The 26,955-nt window shown below is 39.8% G+C and overlaps 2 protein-coding genes across 8 annotated transcripts in view; one reads left to right on the plus strand and one right to left on the minus strand.

Annotated features, from left to right (window-relative positions):
- Positions 1-15,853: 15,853 nt before the first annotated feature.
- cobll1a (cordon-bleu WH2 repeat protein-like 1a) lies at positions 15,854-24,300 on the minus strand. Of its 4 annotated transcripts, none has more exons than XM_055058972.1 (10): positions 24,185-24,300; positions 21,385-21,543; positions 21,055-21,256; positions 20,718-20,976; positions 20,162-20,200; positions 19,983-20,062; positions 19,716-19,907; positions 19,496-19,595; positions 16,743-17,708; positions 15,854-16,435 (listed from the first exon to the last, which is right to left on the minus strand). In XM_055058972.1, exons 2-10 carry the CDS (start codon positions 21,471-21,473, stop codon positions 16,428-16,430), a joined length of 1,935 nt encoding a protein of 644 aa, XP_054914947.1. In that variant the 5' UTR covers positions 21,474-21,543; positions 24,185-24,300; the 3' UTR covers positions 15,854-16,427. The 4 variants fall into 4 exon arrangements, with proteins under 4 accessions (XP_054914947.1, XP_054914944.1, XP_054914945.1 ...); XM_055058969.1 differs by having other exon boundaries at positions 20,162-20,203; XM_055058970.1 differs by lacking the exon at positions 24,185-24,300 and adding an exon at positions 22,168-22,195 and having other exon boundaries at positions 20,162-20,203.
- A 2,308-nt stretch (positions 24,301-26,608) lies between these two features.
- scn1lab (sodium channel, voltage-gated, type I like, alpha b) overlaps positions 26,609-26,955 on the plus strand; it is a 31,048-nt gene continuing 30,701 nt past the window's right edge. For all 4 annotated transcript variants that reach the window (XM_055059002.1, XM_055059001.1, XM_055059000.1 and 1 more), the window contains exon 1: positions 26,609-26,876. The gene's annotated coding sequence lies outside the window, so the exon portion shown is untranslated. The remainder of the gene's footprint in view (positions 26,877-26,955) is intronic.

The following is a 26,955-nucleotide window of genomic DNA, read 5'->3' on the forward strand; positions in this document are numbered from 1 at the left end:
ACTGGATTTCTTTGCCTTAAACCTTCAATGACATTTTTGGCTGTTGGAAAGGTCAGCATGCAGCTCCTGTGAAATGCTAGCTCTTTTGGGGTGAACTTCAATACAGGATAATAAATCCCTCTCTCTATTTTTCTTCCTATACTTCCAGGCCTGGCAGAGCCACAATAGTAAGTCAACAAGTAGGACAACACACAATGTTAGTTCCATACTTCATTCAGGACGTAGGCTTTTAATCCAAATTGAGTAATATATTAGATGATTCTTAAATGATGTATTTCTTCCAGCTTCTCTATCCCTGGAGAAGGAAAGCATTCCCACAAGATAGGCAGATGGCTCTACACATCAAATTGACATTCTGTTGAAGATCAAACAATTTCCATGGGTTTCCACTGAATCAAGTAAACACTTGTACCAGTCCGCTGGTATTGGGGAAATGCTCACAGCACAATTATCTGTAATTGCATTGATTTCATTTGAGAAAAAAGCAAGCTATCACTAATTTTGGAGAAACTATAAAGATCAATGCTCAAACAACATCCACACCAACAGCTATGCTATAAAAGACACATCATAATTTCTTCACTGCCACAATGGTTTCTAAATGGCAAAAATCAATTGATGAATCACAAACAGCCTCAAGAAAAAGTGGCTCACTGCTAACTTTCTTTAGCTGCTAAGTTAAACTGGCACTCCTGCTAGCTTTTACTGAACCAGGAACAAAAACTGGACAAAAACAGAGGATAACATTTATCATTTCAGTGTTGATTGAAGTTGCTACCACAAAAGGGGCTTTGGAGCACCTGAAAGCCCCTCATTTACTATGCTAACATCGGCAGCTATAAAAAGGTATACCTTTAAGAAAAATCAACTTCTCTTGTGAAATGTTAGATTCTACCCTATTATTTAATAATTATAACAACATTAATATTAACCATATTAATATTGTTATTAATAAAACTAATAATAATAATTTTTAAGCTGGTAAATTCCAATTAACCTCTTAATTTTCAATTCTTAGATTGGTGTTGATTATTATAGAACAGTGAAACGATCACATTTTCACGTTTTGTTCAGAAACTGTCGTGCAAAAATGTTTTATGTTTGAATGACAAAAGTGCATCTTTACAAAAATTGTAACTTCTTCCTAAAAGTAATTGGTGAAGGAGTTTAATGCATCATTCTGCAGAGATATATTTAAAATATGGTCAAAAATGATCCATAAGTTATGGTTGTGCTCACTCCTGTTTTTCCAATTTCTGAGTCACTTTTAGTAGAAAAAGAATATCATTAGGTCGAAGAAAAGTGTACAATAAGGTCTGAAATATCAGATGAAGCCTTAACTTTTCTCTTTATCTTTATACTTTCTTATGTCCTTTTCCTGGCATTCAGCTGTAATTTTACCTTATGCTTTACCAGAGGATGTTGCACTCCTCCATCCACAGTGATGCACAATTACTCCTTCAAAATGATGCCACTGAAAGACGATTTGGAGAGATGGAGAATCTGATGAAAAGCATTGAACAGGAATTAAATCATGTTTTCCACACCATAGGTTCGGAAAATGGTGCTTGAGACACTGGAGAGCCCAGTGGCAGATTCCAATCTGCAGGCTGAAATTGGAAATGAACAGCGGTGCCGTCTCCATTCTGACAGCCTTGTGTCAATAAAAGTCAGTTTCCCTCCACTGCTTCCCATTGCTTGACCACAAAGGGACTTCTGTCGGCGTACAGTAAGAGAGGAGGACGGCTGGCGTCGTGCCCGCATGCAGAAAATGACGACTGCTTTCACCGATTACTCTGAACACGCCAGCTGACAATAAGTGACACAAAGGAGAAAACAAAGCCTTTAAATACTCCACCTGGGCCTGTAAGTATCCCATTATACTTCGGTGAGTTGGTTGTTTTTCGGCATTCATCAACGACACACGCCAGCTCCCACGTGCAGAAGAGATCATATAATGTGATTTATGGTGCGGGAGTAAATTATGGAAACACTGACCTTCCATTTACATCCCATCAAACAGATAACCGGCCAGTAAGTTGCTGCTATGTTGGAAGGAGGGGGGTAAGATCACTGTCATGCCTGTTTGCATGTCGTGCCGTAGCCAGAAGGCAAACAGGACTAGATCCATATCGAATGCTACCATTTGATTTATGAACTGCCGTCTTATGTTTTGCTGGCGAATTTTTCATAGTGCACTATTTGGACCTGTGTACCGAGAACTGGATACTGATCTCAGAAAATACCAACACAACATGGACTGTTTGCAGTGGACTTGAGTCCATACTTTAGGGGGGTTTCTGTTTATTCTTTAACCAATTGAAGGTTTTTATTTGAAGTTAGGACTTTGACTGGACCATTCTAAGACATGGATATTCCTCATCATTTTTTTCAAACTCTGAGGCCTCCATAGAGTAGATGCACTCTATTAAAAGAAATATTTGGTTGCACATTTTATCTATCATCAGAGTAAAGATGGACTAAATTTATCTACACACCACATTTTTCTGGTATTATCTTGTAAACCCCATTTAATTCTCTTTTTCTCCACCCCATGTCAGTTTATTTCCAAAGCATTTTATTGCACTGGGTTTTATTATAAATAGGTTTTCAAATTGAAGAAGGGGACATGTGCACACACCACAGTTTTCCGATTTTTATCAATCAAAAGTTGTAAAGTGGCAAAATGTATCCAGAACTGGACTTTGGTCTTACAAAAATACTATCAGTCGTAGAATCTTACATTTTTCTCTTCCAAGCAGAATGTCATACAAAAAAAAAAAAAACATCTCAGGGATTTTTTTCCCCTTTAAAAAAAAAAAGAACAAAACCTTCATCTCCTCCACCTTTGTTTGCACTTTCTATTTGCATATCAAAGAAATCCCATTGGGACCTGCTTTGCATATTTACATCTGATTAGGAACTTTAAATGAACATGTCAAAAATGGTCGAGTTTTCTTTTTTGAATATGCGAGGACTACCTAGCTTGTATAATTAGTGCCAGCACATGTAACATAGCCGTAAAAACAAAACAAGCTGATTTCAAACAACACGAGAGGCACCTTTTATATTGCCTTTCATTAGGCGTACTCAAATAATCCTGTCTCACCTTGGACCTCGGAGCTTACTAAATGATAACTCCCTCCGAATGATAAAGACAAAAATATGTACTGTATGTTTGTGGTAATACTTCTTTGCAATGACATTAGGTCTTGTAAATTCTATCAGTTTGCTTCTGATGGGAGTATTTTTAGATGTACGGAGGAAGAGTTTGAAAAGAGAACAGTCGGGTTCAAGGTCAGTTGGTTCTCTGACAAAAACAATCTGTCTGCTTACCGTCATATAGTTCAAAGTCACAATAGGGTAAAGTGAGCTTCTGTCTTCTGAGCTGACAGCAGAGTATGTCTCAATGCTGACATGTTATTCCTCTCATTCTGGAGACCAGAAGTGAGATCTGAAACCAAATTTAAACATTTTTACTTTGCCTGTTCTGTCACATGTGGGAGGGACGCGCTCGAGGGCCCGTGTCGTCTTATTCGCACTGAGTTGAAACTTGACGTGTTTGACGCCTTGCGTGTGCATATGTGCGTGCGTGTGTGTGTCAAACTTTTCCCCGCTGAAAGTTGCTACTTGCAGGCCTCAAAATGAGCCATGATTAGCGATGCCCGTGTTTGGATTCAGTATTCCGCGCCGGGTTTCGTCACCCGGTACTCAGTGGGATTGTGTCCAAGTTGCGGTGTGTGTAGGATGTGAGGAAGGAATGAGGCGGAGGTGGTGCGGGGTGGGGTGCAGTAGTGGCAGTCTGGAAGGCTGTGTCGTTTGGAGCACGGCCCGCTACCCGCGCATCGGCATACCAATGAGTGGGGTTAAGAAGGCACGGCTCCTCGCGGAGACGCCGTTCCTTCGGCAGACCCCATCCGCCAAGTCTCTGCGGACCCATTTCCAAAAGCTGCTCCTAATGTGGGCCCATGTCAATCACCCCCATAGACAGCTCCCCTCTCAACACCTCCCTCTCCTGTCCATATGAAATAGTCATACATTAGGAACCAGGGGAGAGAACCTCTCTGTCTCTGAGTCCTCATGTATTCTAATGCAATTCAAAAGCTACGGGTAGCTAAGTGGGAAGACAGTTGCCCGGTCGCTTACATGGAAGCTCTTCCTTCTTTTTCGGCGTTCAAAGAGCCGCGTCTCAACATGTAAAAATTGGGCCGTCTTTTGTCTGTGTTTGTTTGTTTATGAAGAGTCATACTGTGCTGCCAAGGCGAGGATTTAACAGAGGAGGCGTCGCTCTGTCAGCCAGCGGATGGGGTTTGGGGGGGGAAGGCGAGATATGGGATCTCGCTAGTGACATGTTTATGTGACAACATCATTTGACAGATTTGACAGTCCATAGACAAACACCTTCAAAAGAACCGACAGTGAACCCACTAAGTGTAGGGATACCTATCTGCTGCGAAATGTACACAGAGTTGACGGGCTAATTTTATGTTTCAAAAAAAAAAAAAAAACAGAGTTTACTTCAAACATCATTTGGATTAGATTTACCTCAACTTACTGTACGACTGACTTTCTAATATAGCAGTCTATCATCGCTTTTTACAATAAATACACAAGAGAAAGACTCAAAGTAAACACACTGTCTCACTGGCTGCCTTTCCATTTCAAATGTGAGCAAAATAAATCTATTTTGATATGGCTGAAAAACCACTTTATCCCTCACAAAACCTTCTAATCGGTAAACGTGAGGTTTTTTAACCTAATCTTAATGATTTAAGTGCCAAAACATTTCCAGGCAGGGAATAAATGAAATGTAAATATCATCAGAAATTTTAAAATGCAGATATTGTTTTAATATATGTAGTGGAATAAAGAAGCATAATCAGTTCTGGAAGACACTCTCTCTCACTCTAGTTCTCGACTTTTGTCATCCTCAGATTCAAACAAATAATTTCCATTCACCTCTGCAAATCTTTTTTTGCTACATCTTTTGACTTGGCGTTGTAGTTTTTATAGCTGCTCTGAACGTGTTCAAAAACATGGCAAAATTGAGGTGACAAACGTTCACAGCAGTCACAAAGAAAATCTTCTGGGCGGGGAACAAAACAGTCGTGTTCAAAAGATCTGACTGAATAAAATTTCTTCCAGGACATCAGACTTAAATTTCAACATCACATCGACGATGAATGCAACTTTTTTCTCCGCTTTTGCTTTAAAAAAAAAAAAAAAAAGCTAGAAAATGTTTCTGCTGCAACTCTTTCATGGAAGAATGTTTTTGTTATTCTGGGTGATCAGCAAATCCCAGAATGCTCGGTTTCCATTCAGGCTTAGCCTTAAAGCAACATCACCTCCCTAACAGACTGTTAAAAATAAAAGGGGTACTTGCTGTGAATATGTGAGTGTTGGTGGTGGTGACAAGGAAGCCTGGGTGACCAGAGGAACCCGCTATCTGTGGAGATGAAGTTCACATTTGAAGGCAAAAATACACACAACTAGGTATTTGCACTAAACAAATACATTAGAAGTTAGAGGAAGTCTAACTAATTTGAGATGGGAACATTTTTGGAGGTATTTCTGAACAACTCCTGAGTCCAATGTTGGTTCTGACACAAACTTATGAGATGTTTCACCACTTAGACTGAATCAAATTTGTTGGAAATAGGAACCAACACCCAGACATTAACTGGAAGCTACTGTAATTCACCATAGGAATATAGTTTGCACATCACATTGGAGTGAGAGAAACCTAATGAAAACAAACACAAAAAAAGACCAGGATGCAAAATGTTTATGGTCATATGAGGCAAAGATTGAGCTATTTGGTCACAAAGACATTATTAGAGGAGAGAAAGTCAAAATGGTCAAAACTTGAAGAGGAACTCACATCTGGATATAAATTATAGATTAATTTGAATATCAAAAACCAACTAAAAGCTTTCCTTCTAGACTACAGCGCATCTTACAGAAGACGACTTTTGGTCCAACATATTTCCCTGGGGCTTTTTTGCAGCAAAAATTGATTGAATCTAATTTTATAATTAGTTTCTCTAGGAACAACACTACCAGTGTGAGTACTTAATCCACTACAACAACAAGCCATGATAAAAAAAAATAAAAAAGTTAAAAAAATAAAAAAAGCAAAGAGGATCATCTTTTATCCCCATACTGAGTCTTTTATTTGGTTACGTCTCCACAACTAACACATTGTCCCACTGTATGGAGTCGTACTGCGGTCCCCAAAGGCATACAGCGATACGTTTCGGGGCTACCGAGCAGTCAATCTCCTCTGGGGTCAAAGAACCTCGGGTTTCCGTGGCCGGTCCAAAAGCACCATGCCTGGCTGAATGCGGCCCATGCTGGGGCTGAGGTATAGCGGCGAATACGCGGGACATGAGATGGGATGATCAAACCACAGGGATCTGACTGGATTTACACTCCTCTTTGGTCAACGATGGGCTCAATATCTTACATGAAGCAATGAGACAAAGAGGGATAGCAAAAACAGACAACTTGAAGGTGGTGCTTTTAGATAATATGCAACAAGCTGCAATCTCCTGCTAGCAAAGGGTAAAAAAAAAAGAAGTATACAAGGGAAATGTTATTTGTGAGGCACTGAGGAGGAAGCTTCAGCCATAAAGGTGTTTAATTTCAATCAGAACGCAATTGAACATGTGTGAAAAGAAGCTGATAACCCCATTAACTGGAGAGGCGTGCAATGCAGAGAATGCACCTTTATTTTTAATTTAAAAACGTTGAAGGCTGATAGCTAGTTTTATAATACTGGATGGCGAAATTAGTTGATTTGTTCATATTTTCAGGATCCCATTTGCTTTGCTTTATTGAGTTTAATATATCCCTTGAATGGCATTTACGTGAGATATTTGACTGAATAAATATGGAAGCTTGTAGGACTTTTGTATCAGGAAATCATCTTGAAATGCCAAATGCAGGCAGGAAAGCGAAGAGTTTTTTGTTTTGTTTTGTTTCTTTAAATTGTGAAAACAGGATATGGGAAACAGGATATGGAACCACAGTGAGTGTCACAGAAAAATGTAACAAAACAATGAACTACCAACTGAGGCAAAGGTTAAAAGTGATAAAAGAAACAGATTAACTAATCAGAGGAGTTAAGGAACAGGTAAAACAGAGGCAGCTGACCTAACTCAAAGAAACAAGCTAAAGGAAAAAAGTCAGAAGATAACGGAGGTAAATCCGGAAGTACGAGAAACAGCAAAAATGTAAACGAAGTCATTAAACACAAAGGAATAAATACGGCACAAGGTATTGAAGAGAGGACGTCTGTTGTTTTAGGAGTTACTTAATATGTTTTATTGAAGGATAAAACTTTGCCCAGCTGGAACATGAAGAGACACTTCCAGGTGGAAGTGCAAGAAGCACAAAGAGCGTTAGCGGCAGATTCGTCACAAATACTTTTCTTTGTCTAACCTTTCTGTAAGGTGACTCGTTTTCAAATATGTAATTTTCTTGAAATTATTTTTTATCTTAATAAAGCCTTGAATACATGCTGGCAAGTGTTAGGATATAGGATGAGATCTGCAGGAGGAATTTATCATTACTGAGCGGAGCCCGACGGTATGTGAGCTTTTAAAATTAATGACAGAAGCACTCTGACTTTTAGTCCGTCTAAAATTTTCATTAAATTTCATTATTCAGCCGTCTCCCCGGCCCTGAATTAATAAACTCCAGGTATCATACCATGAATTCATATTACGTCGGAGACAGAAAGAGCCAACTTCCCCCTTCTCGACGCGTCGCCATCTTTACAATAATCCGAAAAAACACGTACAATTAAGAACGAGTTCAAAGCGCGTGCTTCAATGTGGAACTTTAGTTATTACCTTGAAAATAGACGCGAGGACAAAACGTAAAGACTCTCTCTCTTTCTCTCTCTCTCTCACACACACACACTCACACGCACACAAGCAGCCAGGTGCTATTTTTGTAGTCTCTGAAATCAATGGCTCCAGCATGTATCACTCAATTGGCTGGGAAAACATCTCTTTTTACTGACACTGACAAATGAAGGGCACGCAAGAGAGGTTTTCCTTCGAGCGCCTGAAAACATCTAATCTCTTAATGGCTCCTTTGCTAACTATTTCTCTCCCGATAATGTGATTTTTATTTTTCGGCGACAAAAGGAAAGGGGGAGAGATGCCAGCGGAGTTTAAGAGGAGGGAAAACGATGGAGGTTTCATCTTCAAGCCGGAAATGGTTTTGGAAAGGAGAAGCGTTTAGGCCGAGCTCACTCCTCCTGGATGAAACAAGGCGTGTGGAAATCATGAATACAGATTTAACTTCCACCGAAACGCTTCTGACAGATGCGCGGAGACACCGTCTGCTTGTTTCCCCCCCCCCAACAACTACAGCTTTTTCAACATATAGCATTTTTTTTTTTGTGCCACAACTCTAAAAGCTTCCCCAGATAATGCGGAACAATTTTGTGCTGGAAGTGCGTTTGAGTTAGAATTGCAGAATCCCGCCGCTGCTGCATGGATTTCATGTTTGTTTACCCAAAGTGTCCATAAAAGAACAGGCGCTGTTAATGGCGCGCCCCCCCACACCCCCGACGGCTCTTCTTCTTCAACAAAACTCGAGAGCTTTACCAGCGTTTCTCCACAGAACAGCAACAACAACAACAACAAAAAGAAAAGAAAGTAACAGGTGTATAGATGCTTGTTGTAAAGGTTGACTGGAAATAAAAAACTAAATAAATCATGATGAGACTCGAGTGTCATCGAGTCAAGTCTGAGGTTTTTAGGGAATAAATCTCAAACTAGAGTCATGATCTTTGGTCTATATATAACACTTACTTACCCAAATGAAGGAGAACACAACAACACACACGCCTCTACTCAATTTCCCCTCCCACACCTGTTGCTGGTGACCGCCACTCTAGAATGAAAGGCTATTGTAGTTGTTTCACAATGTATAATAAAGCTATGGATTATTACGTCATTAACATCATGGAACTTGATGATAATGGTGTCAAAACGACAATATTATCATTTATCACAAAATAGTCCAGAACAATTTGTCACGGTGATAAATTAGTGGTGTTTATTAAAAGCTGATTTACTTTGGTGGAGCTAAAATGTTTTCCTGGACTATCAGCTAATATGATTAACACACTCACCATACAGAAGAAATAACGTTCTATATCTATATTCCTGTAAAAAGGAAAGAAAAGAAAAAGTTGTTTTCCATCTTTTTTTGTGGTCTGTGATTCATTCTGAGAGCTTTATGCTCCATCTCCACTAAACTGTACTCCGATTATTTATGGATGCACCAATCAGGCTTTTACCGAAAAAAATAAATGAATAATTTGACAAGGCAAACACAAACCATACAAAGAATAAATGTGTGTCAAGTAGTAGTTGAATCCAGCAGCCAATAACAGGAATCCAAGGACGTCCCATTTATTTATCAAAGCATCTGTCCCTAACCTTTGCCATATTTTCACAAAACTAAAACAAAACATGCTCCAGAGAACTTTCTGCTTGGTGACAAAAAAGTTTTTAGTAATTCTGCATTTTGTGGTTTTTGTTAGAAATTATTTATCTTGCAGCATTTGACCTGTTGATAAATAGAAATGGGATGATTTCAAACGCTGACTGACTTGTTGCGATATGCTGAATAGATGCTATTCAGAAAAGGTTCACATACCCATTTCTAATTTCCTTTTTCCAGCAATTGGGAAAGAAAACGCCTTAATTATACTTAAAAAAAAAATAAAAATTTTAAAGCATAGAAAACATAGCATTCTCTAGCACTGCATCTTCTACAGTTGTTTTGGGTTACTGTCATGATTCAAGTTCCAGATCAACTACATTTTTTTTCTTTTTTTCATATTCATTCATGGTGGATATTATGATGGTGAACTCCTGACACAGTGGTAATATATTATAGGTATTGGAGACTTTCTTTTAGCATCTTGCGGTCTGCCTTTGTACACTTGGGATGGCGACGAAACTATCTTACAAGTAACTTTTTAGCAAATATAGAAGTTTGTTTTAGGTAAACATTTCCTTAATACTAACAAAAAGATGTTAGTTCCATTGGTGGATTATTTTCTTGGGGAAATTTTTTTTCCCCAAGTTAAATGTGAAATAATCTGGCAGTGGAGTGAGTATTTTTTCAATCAGTATTAAGGATTATTGACTCTAAACTTGCTGAAAAGTTGCTTTTGTGTGAACTTTGTCTTACTTCAGACATAATGAGATACTCGCACTAGAAACTAGACCAAACTTGGAAAGATTTTGTTTTGGCAGTGTTGACGATGTGCTCACCAAAAGTTGGATTTTTCTTTTTCTTTCTACAGAACAATTTAAAAAGTTTTTTTTGTCGTTGTTTTTTTTTCAATTTTCATTCTTTACTTTTTTTCTCTCTAAGCACAACACAGGTTTTTGAAATTTTACATGGTCAGTGTTTGACCGGTCAATCACCTGCAAGAGCCAATTAATGACAAATTCACAGATTGTGAATTACTTTTTTAGACATAAAATAAAAAGCAAGGTCGATGGGCTTAAGTGTGATAATTAGGCTCTAAGCCTTTCTTATGCTGCATAATCCAAAATCTGGTCATAATCTTAGCAGCTTATAGATGTTAGAGCAGAACCGGACAGCCAAGAAGACATCGGAGACAAATGTAACTAATTGTCACGCAACCTCGCGTTGGGGGCTAAGAACGTGTCCAAATAATGGCAGCTAATTTGCCTTGTATTGTGCTTTCTTGATGGGTTTAAATTGAATGAGTCAGGATCCATTCTGCCGTAATGTGAAAGCCGGGGCACCGGTTCACACCAGAGACATTCAAGGTCGAGCTACTCCAAATGAAGGGGTGACTGGATGCGTGTGTGTGTGTGAAGGGGGAGGTTGACAAGATTTAAAGTAAGGAGGCTGAGTCAGTGGACAGCTGGGGTGCAGATTTGGCACCACATACATGTAACCTTGAATTATTGTTTTGTTCGCCCCCCCCTCTTCTGCTTTGAAAGCTTTCCTTGCGAGCCCTCCTCAAAAAATAAATGTGTTTTTGTCAGCCACATTAATGGCACAATCAGTCTGGAAAAAATTGCAGCCACAAATTATTCACTGTAATCCTCCATTTGAGGAGCCTAAAGCTTCTAATTGGGCTTTTATGACTTACAAACTGTGTCTTCCACTCTCTTAGTTTCTTTTTTCATTATTATTATTATTATTTTTCTTTTTTTTCCCCCTCTGGCGTTTGTTTTTCTTCCTTCCCGCCATGCTGCGGAGTGACATTGAGCCTCTCCCTGTCGGGGTGCTCTCTTGTCTCACTCCGCTGCACATTTTCGCTGTCCCCCCCTCGCCGCCTCCCCCAGACATGGAGCTTTTGACTGAATACATTATCCGAGCTGTTGTTCTGTTTGTTGTTGTTTTAGTATCCAAGAAAGGAGATGAATTATTAATGATGACAAACAAAATAAAGATTTCTTGTGTGTGTGTGTGTGTGTTTTAAGGACTGAGGCAGATCCCATCTCTAGAAAATATCTAATAAGGCAGAAAACAAGGATTTTAGGATGACAGGAGAAATTCTTTCAAATCTAAAACAAATATGTAACAACTTTTTTTCATATTTCATTCATTTAGCCGTCCCGGGCCTGTGCTTGAACGGTCCGCTGAATCGGTCCCACGTAAACCAAATCCCAACCAGGGATTACTGTGCCACCTTTTGGCTGCAAACCGTCATTGCACCCGACCTGTCCAGCTTCCCAGCAAGCTCTCAGAGAGATTAATGATTTCAGGAGTCGGCCACAGAGTGATTAGAATCAAAGATACAGCGCGCTGGTGGCACATCAGAGTGGAAAGAGGCTTGGCGGGGGGGATTGGGGAAGGATACTGTTTTGCATTCGAGTGCTCATTTGTTTTATTGTACAGAATAAGAGGGCAGGGGCATCTGTTTTGATCAAAGGAGGAGCTGCCGGTGACAAATTAACTGCCATGATTGTGTCAGTTTGTCACTGCGTAGAAGAGGAGACACAGACCTATTTATCAGAGAGGAAAGCTGTGTTTACCCCCCTCTCCTTCTCTCTGAGGAGTCAGTGATAAGGGATGTATGAGGAAAAATGACTGAGCGATAAAGTGTGTCAACCAGAACACGGACTGGCCCACGGACGTGCAGCCATCAAACTCTCGGTCCAAACTGACACGACCGGCAGGTAGAACTGGAATTTGATTTCCAGTGGTTAGCTAAAACATTCATACCCCCTTAATGGGACTCTAAATAGACCAAATAGTTCATATTTAGGAAACATTTTGATCTGAAAAGTGTGGCATGCACTTCAAATCAAAGAAGGAGTTTTGTTAATTCCTTTTTGTGAAATTGTCTCAACTTCAATCAGTCGACGGGGCTTTCAAGCCTTACCACGGATTTTTATTGGGTTTTAGGTTTGGACTTTTGGGATCCCCACAGCATAATGCTGCCACTACCTTATTCCAGATATTCCAATTGTGAGCTCAGGACAAAATAAGCACAGTTAGTTTTAAACCAGATCTGACTCAGCAGGCTAGAATACAGTTATTTGGATAAATATCAATACATTTGTTTCTCCATTTTAACTATTCTTGATTCAGTTTCAAATAAACAAGATGGCACCTGTTTCAATGAAAGGACAGATTGTAGTACTATAAATTATACTATATTTTATAGTATATACTTTTACTATAAAAAAAAATTGCAGTCCCCCCTAAACATTTTGGGACATGATGGATTCCTGAAAGAAAATGATATAAAATATAAGTGATACTTTCTCAACTCTCCATCCAAAGAAAAAATGCTAATATGTTTAAGAACCAATTTGCAATTTCACTTTTTGCAGTTTATTCTAAATAATATTGCCACCAATCCCAGCCTGTATTACTGAATTTTAAAAGCCTGTTTTTATCATTAATATTGTCAATTTCTGTTTCTCGGTTTTATGGCACTAAAATAAGGTGTAATTAAGCAAATTAAAGGATTTCTGAAGGCAGATGATTGTACTGGATTTTATTCGGGGCTACAACCCCAAACTGCTTTTTAGATTTTTAATCTATAAAAAAAAAAAGGAGCCACGTAGCATTATATAATAATTTAAAGTTGCAACAACATAATTTGGACAAATTAACAAGGTATGAATAGCTATTCCAAGACTCTGCAGAGCCTGTTTCACAAACGATTTGATTTTTGCTCAACGCCACGCTGCTCCGTTTCTATTTTTTCCTGCCTGTTTTATTTTTTTATTTCTTATCATACACATAGTGCCTCCTTTAAGCACTTTCCCCCCTCATCTGGGGGTAAAAGAAAAAAAAAAAAAAGAAACAAGAAACGAAGCCTGCCTGTTTGGAGTTTACGGGATCATAGAAGAGGTAAATATCATTTCCATAACATTTGAACCAGTTAACCACCAGCACAATACGGAGAAACACTACTGTAAGCGCCTGACAATGCCAATGAGGCTGGAACTCTGTGATTTGCCGCTCCGCCAAAGAGGAGGGAAGCAAGCGAAAACATGGAGGAGGTGAGAGGTCAACTGCGCTCTCCCTGCATCACTTTCCAAGCAGCCCCTCAAGCGCTGGTGATGTTTTAGGCAACAGCGCCTCAATTTGGGGGGAGGCCTGATGGATGCCGCTCCCAAGGTGAATGAAAAGAATAGCATTAAGCTGCACCACACTGCCTGGGGAGAGCTGCACTGCTTTGGGTGATTCATCTATTGATTATTTCTACCCTGGCATGGAAGGTGCCATGTAAACACACATATATTAGCAGTCTGCGGATTGCACATGTGCGCCCCGGACACACATCAGACATGGTGGATCCAGCGAAGCGCGCCCCGGGCCTGGTTGCTGTTTTATAATCAGATTCCGACTCCAAGCAGCTCGTGGGCATTCTCAAACCACAAGCCAGATACATCAGATGGAGAACTAAATAAAGATGAATGAAAAGATGAAGGAATAAATAAACTGTCATTAATGGTGTATTGATGGGTTAAAGTTGTGTGGGCCGGCTATTATGGTATTGATTTAAGTTCGAGATTTTGGAGAGTACTCACAGCGCAGTGTGTGAGTCAAATCAAGATTTTTCCTTTTTTTTTTTTTTTTTTTTTACTAAAATAACCTCTAAACTTTTACAACAGAAAATCTTTACAATTTAGAGAGAGGTGGTGCAGCTTCCTACAGCGAGCTTAAATAAGTTAGTTTCACTGTTTATGGACAGGTTTTCCTGTCCATGAAAACATGAGATTCCAGTGCAGTGATCGCAAGCATGCAATCTTCCATTAATTCGTTTTCAAGAACTTGTTTTGTCTCTTCTACACTTTCAAGAGAACAAGTAGAACTTAGTTTGCAGAGAGTTAATTTAAAGCCATCCTACTTACGGCATGCTAACAACAGTTTTAAGACTATTACCCTAAAAGACGAAAGCGAAAGAAAACAAAACGATTAATGTTACTCTTAACTTTCCTTGTTTTTTTTCCACCCAAAGATATTTAAAAAGAGCAGACCAGCTGACCAGCAATGTGCAGCAACAGGTGAGAAAAGGGATTCAGTCACGTTCTAGTTGACATTTCACCGAAGGGAATCCAATCTATCAGAACTGTTATCTGAAACTCTTCAAAAACCTTGTTATACATCTAAATAGTCCATCCAAAAACTGCAAAAACACAAAATCTTCAATATATTTTGTCTAGTTTCTTGTGCAAATATCTTACCAGACTTGAAATAAGACAAAACTGACTTACAAGTAACTTTTAAGCAAGAAATAGGAGCTTGTTTTAAGATTTTACTTATCACATTTCCCCATGTTGCAAGTGAAATAATCTGCCAATGGATCAATATTAAAGACTTAAAACAAGCTTCTATTAGTTCAGGTGAACTAATGCATTTGCACTGGAAACTACACAAAAATACTTTGTGAGATTTTTCACCTGATATTAACTCAATTTCTTAAATAGGCTCTTAGTACTGTTCATCAATTAGTAGCATTCCTGTAATCCTCCATGACAGGGCAGCATTAAATGTTCTCCTGCATTACAGACCAGGCTTTCCTGTGTCTGTATGATCAGAGATAGTTGTGCTCATGTTGGGATTCAACCTTTTCATGCGTAAAACGATAATGCCAAAGTTGTCAGCTACGCTGGACGTCATAATTCTGAGCTGGAAGTCGAAACTTTTTCACATGTTTAGACCAAGATACAAGTATAAAGAGGCTCCAGAGACCACAAAACACATACTTACACACACATCTTAAATAAAATGCTCGGTGTGGCATTCCTCCTCAGGGGCCATGATGGCATTCTTCATGACAACGGCAGTGCAACACAACTGTGCCCTTGAGGGCCAGGCGCCCCCTCTGGGGGGAGCACTTGAGAAACACGACAGGGTCAATGGTCACCTCCCATCATCCTCTTGCAACCCTCCCTCCTCTCTTTCTCTCTGTGCCTTCAGATAGAGCAAGGAGAGAGAAAGAGGGAGTCTTGAAGCGAGCCCACTCAGTCCAGGCCTGGCAAACTGGGAGCTTTAGCCACAGGCGGTTCTGGCTGGGTCTCCAGCTCACACAGCTCCCTGCTGTTCCTCCAAGGCCACGGCTGGATCAATACATATAGTAGCGCGGATTCTTTTGGCACCCAAGTATAGCTGCGCAGCATTGCCCCAAGGTATGGGTCCGCTAAAGACAACAGCGAGTGCATGTGAGCAAAGTGGACCGAGTTTACTCACAAGGGCGATGAAATGCTTGGCATAAAACTGATGTTTCCAACAAGAATGTTGGAGTTTCTTTTTTTTTTTTTTACCTCCCCCTTATTTTGTTGCTGGGAATGATCAAAAATGCAATAATACATGCAGCTCGTTGTTGGAGTCTTTTTATTGTAGGCGTGTCCCTGAAACAGAGGTTGCTTTCATGGCTCCTTGATGAAAACAATTAACAAATCATTTCTGGCTAAAATTGCAATAAAATTGTGCGGCATATTTTCAGGGATAAATCCACTAGAATGGATGATATGAAAATCTTACAAAAAAACAAAAACAAAAAAAGACGTTTGGATTTTAAATTTACAAGAAACACTCCTCTGCCACCTGCTGGCTGAAAACCAAACCACCCTAAAACAAAATATTTTTCCAAAAAAATACTATTAATACAGGTTACTTCTCATTTGTTTTAAATAAACAAGAAAAAGCTCTCAAATCAGCATTACATCCACTTTGGCACATGAAAAATTTAATTATAATTATATATATATAGGAGCAACTCTAACCTGTACATTTGGCATTCTCCAGAGCAAAGCATTTGTGTTTAAACACATGAACATTAAGTGAAAACTAAAAAGAAAAAGAGAAAAACTGCACAGCTTATTGAAAACTATGAGCTGGTCTGGGTCCGGTGTCTTTCGTCCGTGCTGAAAGCTGGACACAGACGCAGGTCAGGCACCTAAAGAACAAAAAACAAACGAAAACTAACATGTTTAAGAAGTGGAGAGTCAACCAACAGGTAATACAGCAGTGAAGTAATTGTGATTAATTATTGAAATACTGGTCAACTAATTATAAAATCAATTAATTGTGAACAAGAGTACAGAATCACAAAAGGAGATTTGCCAGAAAAGCAACATATGCAGAGCAGCAATTAAGCCAAAACTACAAAATATACATTTTGCATTTAAGATAATAATGAAGTTTGTTTTATACTGAAAAAGGGTTTTCATATTTTTGCAAGGCACTGACGGGTAGGAACATACCATACTGATATGAGGACCTGGAAGGCGATGGATGAGTGCCGTTTGGACCGCTGGAGGCTTGAGGGCCTGAGCTCTCGCCGAGGCCCCGTCTCTTTAGACGGGCCCTCTGCACGGCCAGGGCTACAGCCTGGGCAAATCTGGACGGCGCCACAGTCGGCTGGTCAGATGCAGCGGAGGAAGCGTTGTTGTGAGCTACGCTAAATGCCTTCTTGTGCCCGTTGAAGACGGGACTAGCTTGGGAATCTTCTTTCTCCACAGTTTCCATGTCCTCTGTAAAAACAACAGGTGGAGGAGGGGGAGGGAAGACAGCTTCCTCGTCTTCTTCATGTGAAACATCCTCTTCAATTTCTTCATGTGAAACATTCTCTCCAACAGTGCATGAACTACATGGAACAACGTCTGCGTCAGGACTCAAACCAGACTCGCTCTGATTTTCTGAGTTATCACAACCATCTACTGGCGCAGGATCTTCTGGATCTACTTCCTTCCGTTTCTCGTTTGTTTCTTTGTCATCAATTACAGGTAAGTCGGAGCAGTCCTGAGTGTCATGCATCACCTCTTGATCAGAGGAAGCCGGTTTCTTCAGGGGCACGACTTTAAAGGTAGTCCATCCAGTCCTGTGTTCTGGCTCCGTCCACTCGTTCTCAGTCGGGAGGTTAGATCTGAAAGCAGACTCGTGCTCTGCACAGCGGTCTCCCTCATCCAGACACTTTGAAGTTGTGGACACGCAGGACGCAACGTTAAAGTTCGGGAAGGCGGCGGAGTTTCTCAAACGCCTCACCAGCGTCCCTTTGGAGACGGAGGACGTGAGGACTTTAGCGAGAGCCGAGCGGGCGTCGGATAGGTCTCTCCCTCGAAACGAAGGCCGATACGAGTCGGGCGCTTCCTGCAGACGAGTCAGTGATGGGCTTGAAGAGGACAAGGAATCGTCAGTCTCTCTCAGCCCTTCCAGGATCTTCAGGGACTCTTTGGACAATAGGGATTGTGGGAAAAATCGACAATTTATAAAAAGGAAAGAAAAGAAAAATTATTTTTGTATTGCCTTAGAAGGTTCTCAGTAAGCTCTCTTCAAGTCGCTTAAAGGTTAAAAGCAGAAAACACTTATCTGAAGAATTTTAGTGAAATATGATCTCTTCTCGAAAAGGGAAGTTTGGAAGAAAAAAAAATGTTGCCAATTTGGGTGAAATTGTTTCCACAAAGAGCTTCGTGATTTAAATACTACTGTCGATAGAATTACCTTCTTTTTTTTTTACTGCTTTCACACCTTTTATTTTTTTATGACCTATCAGGAGTCCAGTGTGTGTTTAAAAACATTTTGGTATTTATGGAAAAGTTGCAAGAAAAATTAAAAAAAGAGACATTATTGAAAAAAAATCTTTAAAAAACAACAACAATTATGTTACAAAGAAAAGCTTTTTCCCAGTTTTGCTTGCTGCCACAATAAGTTGTTATTTTAGCAATTCGTTTTGAAATTAAATCTTTAAAAAAATGCAATGGAGGAGAGATGCTTGCCAATTCAACACTTTGTCAAAAATTAAAAACAAAGGCATTCGCGTTATCTGAACTAATGAAATTCTGTTTACTTTGATTTTGAAAGCAAATAATAATAAAAAAAAATTACTTTTAATCAAGAACAAAAATTAAAATGACAAGTTGTAATGACAGAAGTAAATATGAATTGTATGAAGAAATATGTATCGTTTTGAAATGATAATGCTCTCATATTTTGTCAAAATTGTTGATTAAGAGGCACCATGATGCGTTTGTAAAATCCCATCATAATGAAACTGAAGTAAAAAAAAGATCAGATATGATCAGGGCATAAAGGTTTAAAACGGATTTTATGATGTAAAGGCAATATCCATGAAAGCCAGACGAATGGGAAGAAGGAAGAAGCCAACGCAGGAAGTAGACGGAGAGAGGAAGAGGGGGGTGGTGGAAGGAGAAGAGGAAGAGCAGATCCCTCAAATCGCCCCCTTCAGGGAACAGAGTCTGCAGCAGGAAGGAGAAAGAGCTCAGCTTCAGTCTGAAAGGTTTCCACATTGAACATGAAGACGCTCACAAACCTCCAACAAGCAGCAGCAAATAACCAGCTAATCCATCTACAGAGAGGGAGTTCTAGATTACGGGAGGCCTGCACAGTGCAAGGAGGATGTTTAAAGTCTTGGCTGGGAGTCGCTTTTCCCAGACTTACACCAACACCAGCTCAGCAAAGCAAAGCGACACGTTGGTTCAAACACAAACAAAGCTGGAGTTGCAAGCAATTAGGTCGCTAATTGGAGCTCTTGGAAAAACTGCCACGATCAAATGTTTCTCGTGGAAACCAAAACCTCCTGTGTCTAAAAGCGAATCAATGCAGCCAGAGGGGAAGCAGTAGGGAAACAGCAGGCAGATTAATACAGAGGGAATGAAAGCGTGGACAATAGAGGGATTTATCTCCAAACAGGAAGGAACCAATACGCTCTATGAACAAGGGTCACTTTAATTGCCCTAAACGGGGGTTAAACTGTCGGGGACTGATAAAAAGCTACGGATTTAGCCGCTAAATCTTCAATTTGATGCCATTTGCAGTGGCATTTAATCTTGATTTAATGTCACGTCTGTTGGCATTGAGAGACGCTGCGAGGTTTTGAGGGAAAAGTCGGTAATTCAGAGAGTTTGAAACCCGTTGAATTTATTTTTAAATACTGTAAAAGCGGTATTTATTGATAAACACCAAGGAGCAAATAAAGACAAGAACTGGGAAATCTTACCTCCCGCATCAGTTCCTTCTCTCTGCTCAGATTGTGTGTTTGCACAGGGGGGCGGTGGAGCTTTCCTCTTCGTATTCCTTAAGGTAAGTTCTCCCGATGACTGCAGAAGACATTTTTTGGGGAATAGTTTTTATTTGCCTGAATTTATTTCAAAATACAATAAAAAAATGTTTTGGAGTTGCTAAAAAAAGAGGAAGAGGATGCATATTTCCTGATATACCTGTGCTCCTTGAATACAGGCGCTCAGGTTGCTAGGGACGCTCTGGGAGACTGCAACAGGCGGCTGTGGCGCTGGGCGTTTTTTAGGCGTGTCGGCCGGCAGGGTGTGAGTTGACGAAACGCTCTCCGAATTCCCACGGACTCTCACTTGCTTCCCCAGGCCGGGAGACGTCGGAGCACTCACCGACCCGTTCTGCCGAAAAGTAAAACGTGAGCTTATAAAAACAAAACATTTTCAGTCACGTCCCAGAAAATGCGGAAAGAATACCGTTTCGTTTTTCTTCTTCCGTCTTCTGAAAAAGCTAAAGAAGCCTCTTCTCCTTTGTTTCCTTTCCTTCCTTTGCAAGTCTGAGAAATTAGTAGAGAAAATGCTGGCATATTGCACACTAAATAATTAGCAGTACTGCATGTTAAGTCATGATGTGTGTGTGTGTGTGTGTGTGCAACCTTGTGATGGAGTTGGTGAGATGACCTCTGTTGGTGTCCCTGCTGTTACAACAAGGAAACAGGAAAACAAGGAAAAAAAAAAAAGGTTTTATTTTTCTTCAAAATAGAAAATTATGCTTTCCATCAAGAAACGTCTGACTATTTTCAATTTCCTTCTCACAGATTCTAATTTCCATAAGTCAACCTGTAGTACAAGTTGGTAAACAAAAAGATATTTGTTAAAACCAACACAACGTTGTGACAGTTTCATATGAGAGAAGGAGCTTCTACTAATGTCGTCTGAAGAAATGCAGTGGTACTGACAAAAAAACAAAACAATCAGAACTAGGATAGCGCTGTTAATCAACATAGTGAATGCACTAATAAATGTGCTAATGGTGGAGAAACTTCTCAACGTTACAGGAAAAAAAACATTCATCTGTCGTCGTCAGTGGCAATGCTAACTAGCCTTCGGAGGGTGGGAGGTGAGCAGCATGAACGCAAGGTATACACACCTTATATCTTAAATAAAAACCAAAAGAGGGGAGGGTCTCTGTGTGTCTTCTATTCAACATACCTCCTCCAGCTGTCTTGTTTTGGCAGTCCTGAGCTGCTGTGTCTTTAGCGAACACCTCCCTCAATCCGTGGTCATTCAAGCTCTTGGTCAAATCCAGCGGTTCTTTGGACTGCAGGTCTCTCAGTAAGATGGTCGTCTCCACGTTCAACTCACACTTGTCGCACACTGCCGGCAGCACCGTCTCGAGCGGCGCCCTGGGATTCACCCGCAACACTGTCTTATGGGACTTGTTGTAGTTGATCAGTAAACGTACGGTTGCCTGAAATGTAAAAACAAAAAGTAAATGATAATACATGTTGCATCTGAATCCCCCCGCCTTGTTTTTAATAATTCCTACTTCGGGCATGTACGGCTTCTTCGTTTTTTCTTCGGTCCCTTTTGGCTTCAACAAAATCTTCTCGGCTTCCAACAAGCCGATAGGAGAGTTAGGCTTGAAGCTGATGTTGTTCTTGTTAGGCGACAGGAACTCAACAGTGTGATCAGAAGGATTGAGATGGTAATTTGCACACAGTGTCACGAGTAAGTCCATCACCGGCTTACTGAATAGAGGGAGAGACAACAACAACAAAAAGTTCATTTTATTAGGTGTTCTCACCCTACATAAGATGCAGTTGTGATATTTGCTGTAGCACATAAAGGTTTAACAGATTCCAGCCACAAAGCTCACCTTCCATGCACTGTAATGTTCTTTTCGATCCCCGCTGGGAGAACGACGCACAGCGAGTGTTCCCTTTCCAGCGGATTCATTTCATCCATCTCAAGGGACGGACAGAGCACTCAGGGGCCACTGGGAATCCGAGACTGCATCCAGTGTCAGGTTAATCTCCTGAAACACAGATTGCACACCTAATAAAAAGCAGTTCATACACAGAACGTGAGATTTGCAAAAGGATTTCAAGAACTTCAAAATGCATCACTTTCTGTCTCCATTTGTCCACATGACAAACTAAAGTGACAGACTAAATTATTTCAAGGCAGACTGTAAAAACAAAAAGTAAATACTAAATGTGAAGCAATTTATTCAATCATATATTCAATGATTTGAATAGCAAGTCCCAACATTATTTATATACATTGAAGAAACTTAGACATGTTTTATATTTAAGTATTTATAATTTTACTTCAATAAGAAAAGCTAATTATTTATATTGTGAAATGTAGCCCTTCACACAAATCAAGCATAAAGTCTATGACTTCACTTAAACTGCAGCTGTTCCAAGAAAAGGAAGTGATTCCTCGACTTATACAAATACAAGTCAAAATAAATATGTTAGTTTGCTATGTTAGCTTTGTAAACTTCCTCAAAAGTTAAACAAGCAAACCGCAGCTGCTAACTCGAGCGTTTCCAGGAAAACCTACCGTTGGCCGCCTCGGAAGGTTTAAGCTTTTGAACTCGGCTTAAACTCGGTTCGGTTCGGTTAAACCCAACAGTCCGTCTCACTGGACTTACCCAAGATTTCCGTCAGCTCAGTGTCGCGTGCCAGGTCGAACTCGAACGAGCGAGCGTCACCTCAACTAATCAGCGCACGCCCCGTTTCCACGGAAACCAGAGTGCGCGCGCGCGCGCGCGACCACCCGTCATCCCTTATTTTTATTTTATTTTATTTTATTTTATTTATTAAACAATCAGTATACAAAGACTCGTAGAGGTACAAAGATCATTGCAACATAGGCAAAAAAAAAAGAAAAAAGAAACAAAACAAGGGGCTAAAAATAAAGACAAAAAACAAATAGTAAGGCAAATGAATAAAAAACAGAGCAAGATTTACAACAAAAGAAAAGTAGAGATACTCTCAGATACTTTTTTTGCATACGCAGATTTCAAATGTTTCAGGGAGATGCAATGCAGTTTAAACTGATTAAGAAAAAAAAGTCAAAACAAGGAGAATGACCTCTCCAAACAAGGAGAATGACCTCTCCATTTACAGCAATGTGTATGATATTTAACAAGCAAGAAAACAATATTTACCACATCAGATATTTGATTATCAAGGCCATCAGCATAGTACAATATGTGGGTGATGTTTATCTCAGGGATGTCTTCAATTTTAAGGCACAACCAGTTTTTAATGTCTCTCCATAGTTTAAAAGAAAAAGGACAGGAAAAAAAGAGACGAGTCTGCACATTCACAAAAGGCACAACATGTTCAATCAAATTTAAATCGTTTGTGCAAAAATTCAGCCACTGGGTAAATATTGTGAGAAATTTTGAAATGAGTCTCTTTCACCTTGGGTGAAACCGGCCATTTAACATACATGGAAAACGCCTTCTCAATTAAAGACAAATTAGTTGTTACCAAGATATTATTGTTGTGATCATTAAATAAATTAGATTTGAAGACAGTCACAAGCGTACCATTATTACACTTTTTATCAGTCACAATATATTCTTCAATCTTCATTTTAGGTAAAGATGAACTAACAGTTGAAAATCTTAAGGTGTTTTGGATGAGATGGAGCAGAGCTACAGGAATAGCTTTGCATACTTTTACATATTCATTACAAGAACAGTTCAAATTAAATTTGTGGGTTAAATCTCTTTGATTTAACAAAACACCATTACTATCCATTAAGTCAGTTACAAATAGAATACCTTTCTCGTACCAATCATGCAATCCATTTTTCAAACATCTTTTTTTGTTTTTTCTATTTTTCATTGTTTTATTAAACTTCCAAATTGCTGCAAATCAGTGACGCTTTGCCACAAAGCCACAAACATCAAACTATAGAGAGGGGTTTTCTGCAACAGACCAGCAGAAACTAGCGCTTAATTGCAAAAAAGAAGGGCAATAAGTCGTTTTTAAATTATATATTTATATATCTTTTTTTTTTTTTTTTTTTTTTTTTTTTTTTTACATAGAACATTCTGACATTCTGACTTGCATGGTTTCCAACTCTGACCAACTTCTCTATGCCTCAATGGGGAAAATGATCCCATTGATCATATTTGAAAAATGAAAACAATAATAATAATAATGATAATACAGACCTTTGGGCACTTAAATAACTTAGAAACATCATAATATGTAGGAGAAAACATCATTTTGCCTCAATGGGGAAAATGATCCCCACAGCATAATCCTACCTCCACCGTGCTCCACCTGCTCCACCTTTGTGATGATCTGTTGGTTTTGCACAGAGACCAAAAGGCTCGCAATTGGTCACATAAAGCTTCATTAAAATTTTAATAGAACAAAAAAATATATATATGAAAAAGTTTAAATGATGTGGGATATAGCTGGATGAAGGATTAAACAGAAATGTACCAAATTTAAGAAGCGAAATATTTGAAAATACCAACACCATCAGATAAACTCTTGTCAGCACAGCTAGCTTCCCTGTAAAGCCAGCTTCTAAATAAGCTTACTGTGTTTCTTAGAGGGATTAGAGCTGCAGGAAGACGTTCTCTCCATGCTGTCTCACTTAGAAACTCTTCCAACAAATCCATCCACGCACTGGTCACTCACCTGCCGATTGCTCTCATTCTCCTTCAGCTGTCTCTTCTGCTCTGCTAAGTGATGGGAAGAGTTGGTCCAGGGAGACGGGGGAAAATTTCTGTTTCCTCCTAATCCCTGTTTAGCAGTCTGAGGCTACCACACCTATGAGGCCCTGCCCAGTCACATGACAGCACTTTGCATGCCTGTGTTTGTGGAGAGTGAGCTGCGTCTGCCCCTGGTGACCCAGAGCAGCAAAGCTCTGCTCTACTCTTAAAAATGCAACTGAGTGGAGGGGGGGGGGGGAGGGGGGGGGGGGGGAGTACAAATCATGTGGTGGTACCATCATGATGCGGAGACCACAGATAATCACAGTCGAAAGGAAATATTTCAGTTAATGATACTGGAAACGTTCAACAGTCTGGTTGAGTAAGGGGGGGAAAAGGACGTCCAGCTGTGGGACATAAACACAAAGTGATCTTCATCTGAGAACATGTGGGTTTCTAAGTAGCTGTTTTAATCAAATCAAGTGTGAGGAACACATGCCCGCACCTGCTGTAATCTCATAATCTCGTGATGAAGTCTGTCTCTGGAGATCCGGTGGGTTTCCACAGGGGCTGGCTGTGGTAAACGGATCTCTGTGTGACTGTCTGGTATAACGAGCTTTCTTTGACGACTGTGAAATAGTCAAGGAGCCCATTTAGTCACCGTCCAGGCTGCTTCCATGTGTCACAGCTAAATCTGTTGCTTCTCCTTGGGAACAGCACCACAACAAATAGATAATGCACACAGACATGCGTCAGAAAATGGCAGAATGCGACTTTATTCAACCCCCTTTTGTTAAATCCTCCCAAATAAATATGGAATATTAAAAAGGCCCAAAGCGGTTTAATAGTTCATATTTTCTCTGCAGCATTCTTCCACAATCCAGCTTTTCTCTAAATATTAGGCTGTAAATGCTTTTTTTTAGCAATGTAAATATTAGGATTTGTCTTTTTCCACATTTTCTCCAGTTTAAGCCTCTCAAACGTACATAAAGCTGCAGACAGCGGGGACGATGACATGCGAAGTACAAACCACTTTTAGCTGGAGTTTGAACAAGGCTTCAAAATTTCTCTTACTGCTGCTAATTAAACAAACTCCAAGTTCACAAAAAGCTGTGAAATACGACGATCAAGGAAGACATGACATGTTTTGGGGGTTGATAGCTTACAGTTCTATGTATAGCGGCAAAACACAAAGTAATACCTCAGAAATGTGGTGTTTTGTAGACTTTGACTATGTATACTTTCTCCAGTCTTACTTTTGAATGACTGCTGTACCCATGACTCTCTAGAACAGCAGCAAAAATTGAGATACGGTCTAAGGTTATAAAGTATGAACTGAAATGCATTCATCAAACCTGATTATCAGGGTGTGTTTATCTGAGGTGTCAAATATACTGAAGTGAAACTCCTTTCACCCGTGTGAGAAGGTCGTGGTCCACTGAGCACAAGGGTGTGTGTCCACCCTGAGGATGATGCTTCCCTGTTTCTGCAACAGTGTTTTTGCTCAACTGAAAATATTTGGATGTTTTTTTTTTTTTCGGTATTATTATTGTAGGCACAGTACTTTATGCACAAGTGCAGCTGTACAGTTGTGTGCAAAGATGATAGGCAGAAACAATTGCTTCAGAAACAATGGTGTGGGCTCTTAGAGCGTCTGTCTAGATTATTATTTTTTCCCTACTTTCCCTGCATAGTGGGGACTAAAGGACTTCAAATAACTGGTAGGCTGCAGAGCGGAGTTGCTTTTTAATGCACTCATCAATATAAAACATGTCGAGAATCGTGTATTGGTCAGTTTCAGACTGATTAGAAACTCTTCCAATATGCGTTAGTACATTTTACAGATATAGAATTGTTTATTTTTGTCCAAGTCACTCAATACCATGTTTCCTTTCAGCTACAACATTGAAATAATCACAGGTTTTGTAATTGCACAAATCATCCGGCAGGTGGGAGTGTTTCTCCAGAAAAGATGGACAGAGTGGTCTGTGGACACTCAGGTGGTCGCCACGTGAGATTGCACGTGTCTGAAGACCCTAAACAAACACCGAACACGTTATTGAACCATTGTGAATTATGATGATCAGAAAAAAAAATAATAAAAAATCAGCATTGACACATCATAACTCATATGTAGATTTTTTAGATATGTGGTCAAAAACTATGAGTGAAAAGAAAGCAAAATAAAAAATGTAACATAATAATAATAATAATAGCTAATAATAATATGAACTTTAAAATATTGAGAAATTCTGTTGTTTTTTGTTTGGTCTTTTTTTTGTGCTTTTGGTGATGAACAACAGGTTGCTCGCATCTCGAACCGCGGTTCAGAAATGTTCTAGAAGCGCTGCACGTCCGGGCCATTTCGCGACGGTCCCCGTGTTAACGACGCTTCACTCCCAGACCGCCGAGCCGAGCCGAGCCGAGCCTCACCGACCGGAAGCGCGGAATGATTTCTCCACGGCGAGCAAGGGCGGATTAAAAAAAAAAGAAAAAGAAAAGAAAACCCAAAAAAGAAAGGAGGGGAGGGGGGACAAAAAGCATCAAAGAGTCGCTTATTAGATGATTATACGTTCGCCTAACGGGATTTGACTGAGCCACCCGTTAAATCCCTGTGTTATTCTTTTGGATATGGGATCTGCCTGCAGGGTCCCCACCTGCTGGGCACCGTAATGGTGGTAAGTATGGCATATTGTTTTATATGACATACAAAATAACCGCCTGACAGTTTATCTGGACTCAACAACATGTGTTTTC

This window comes from Poeciliopsis prolifica, unplaced genomic scaffold, assembly GCF_027474105.1.
Source record: "Poeciliopsis prolifica strain line A6 unplaced genomic scaffold, Auburn_PproV2 SCAFFOLD053, whole genome shotgun sequence".
NCBI classification, from domain to species: domain Eukaryota; kingdom Metazoa; phylum Chordata; class Actinopteri; order Cyprinodontiformes; family Poeciliidae; genus Poeciliopsis; species Poeciliopsis prolifica.

Coding starts and splice junctions, on each gene's coding strand:
- cobll1a (XM_055058969.1), bottom strand. CDS start 21,473: ATGGATGAAATGAATCCGCTGGAAAGGGAACACTCGCTGTGCGTCGTT. Junction 20,977..21,054: donor AGAAGCCGTACATGCCCGAA/GTAGGAATTATT, acceptor TTTACATTTCAG/GCAACCGTACGTTTACTGAT. Junction 20,204..20,717: donor AAACAAGACAGCTGGAGGAG/GTATGTTGAATA, acceptor TTGTTGTAACAG/CAGGGACACCAACAGAGGTC.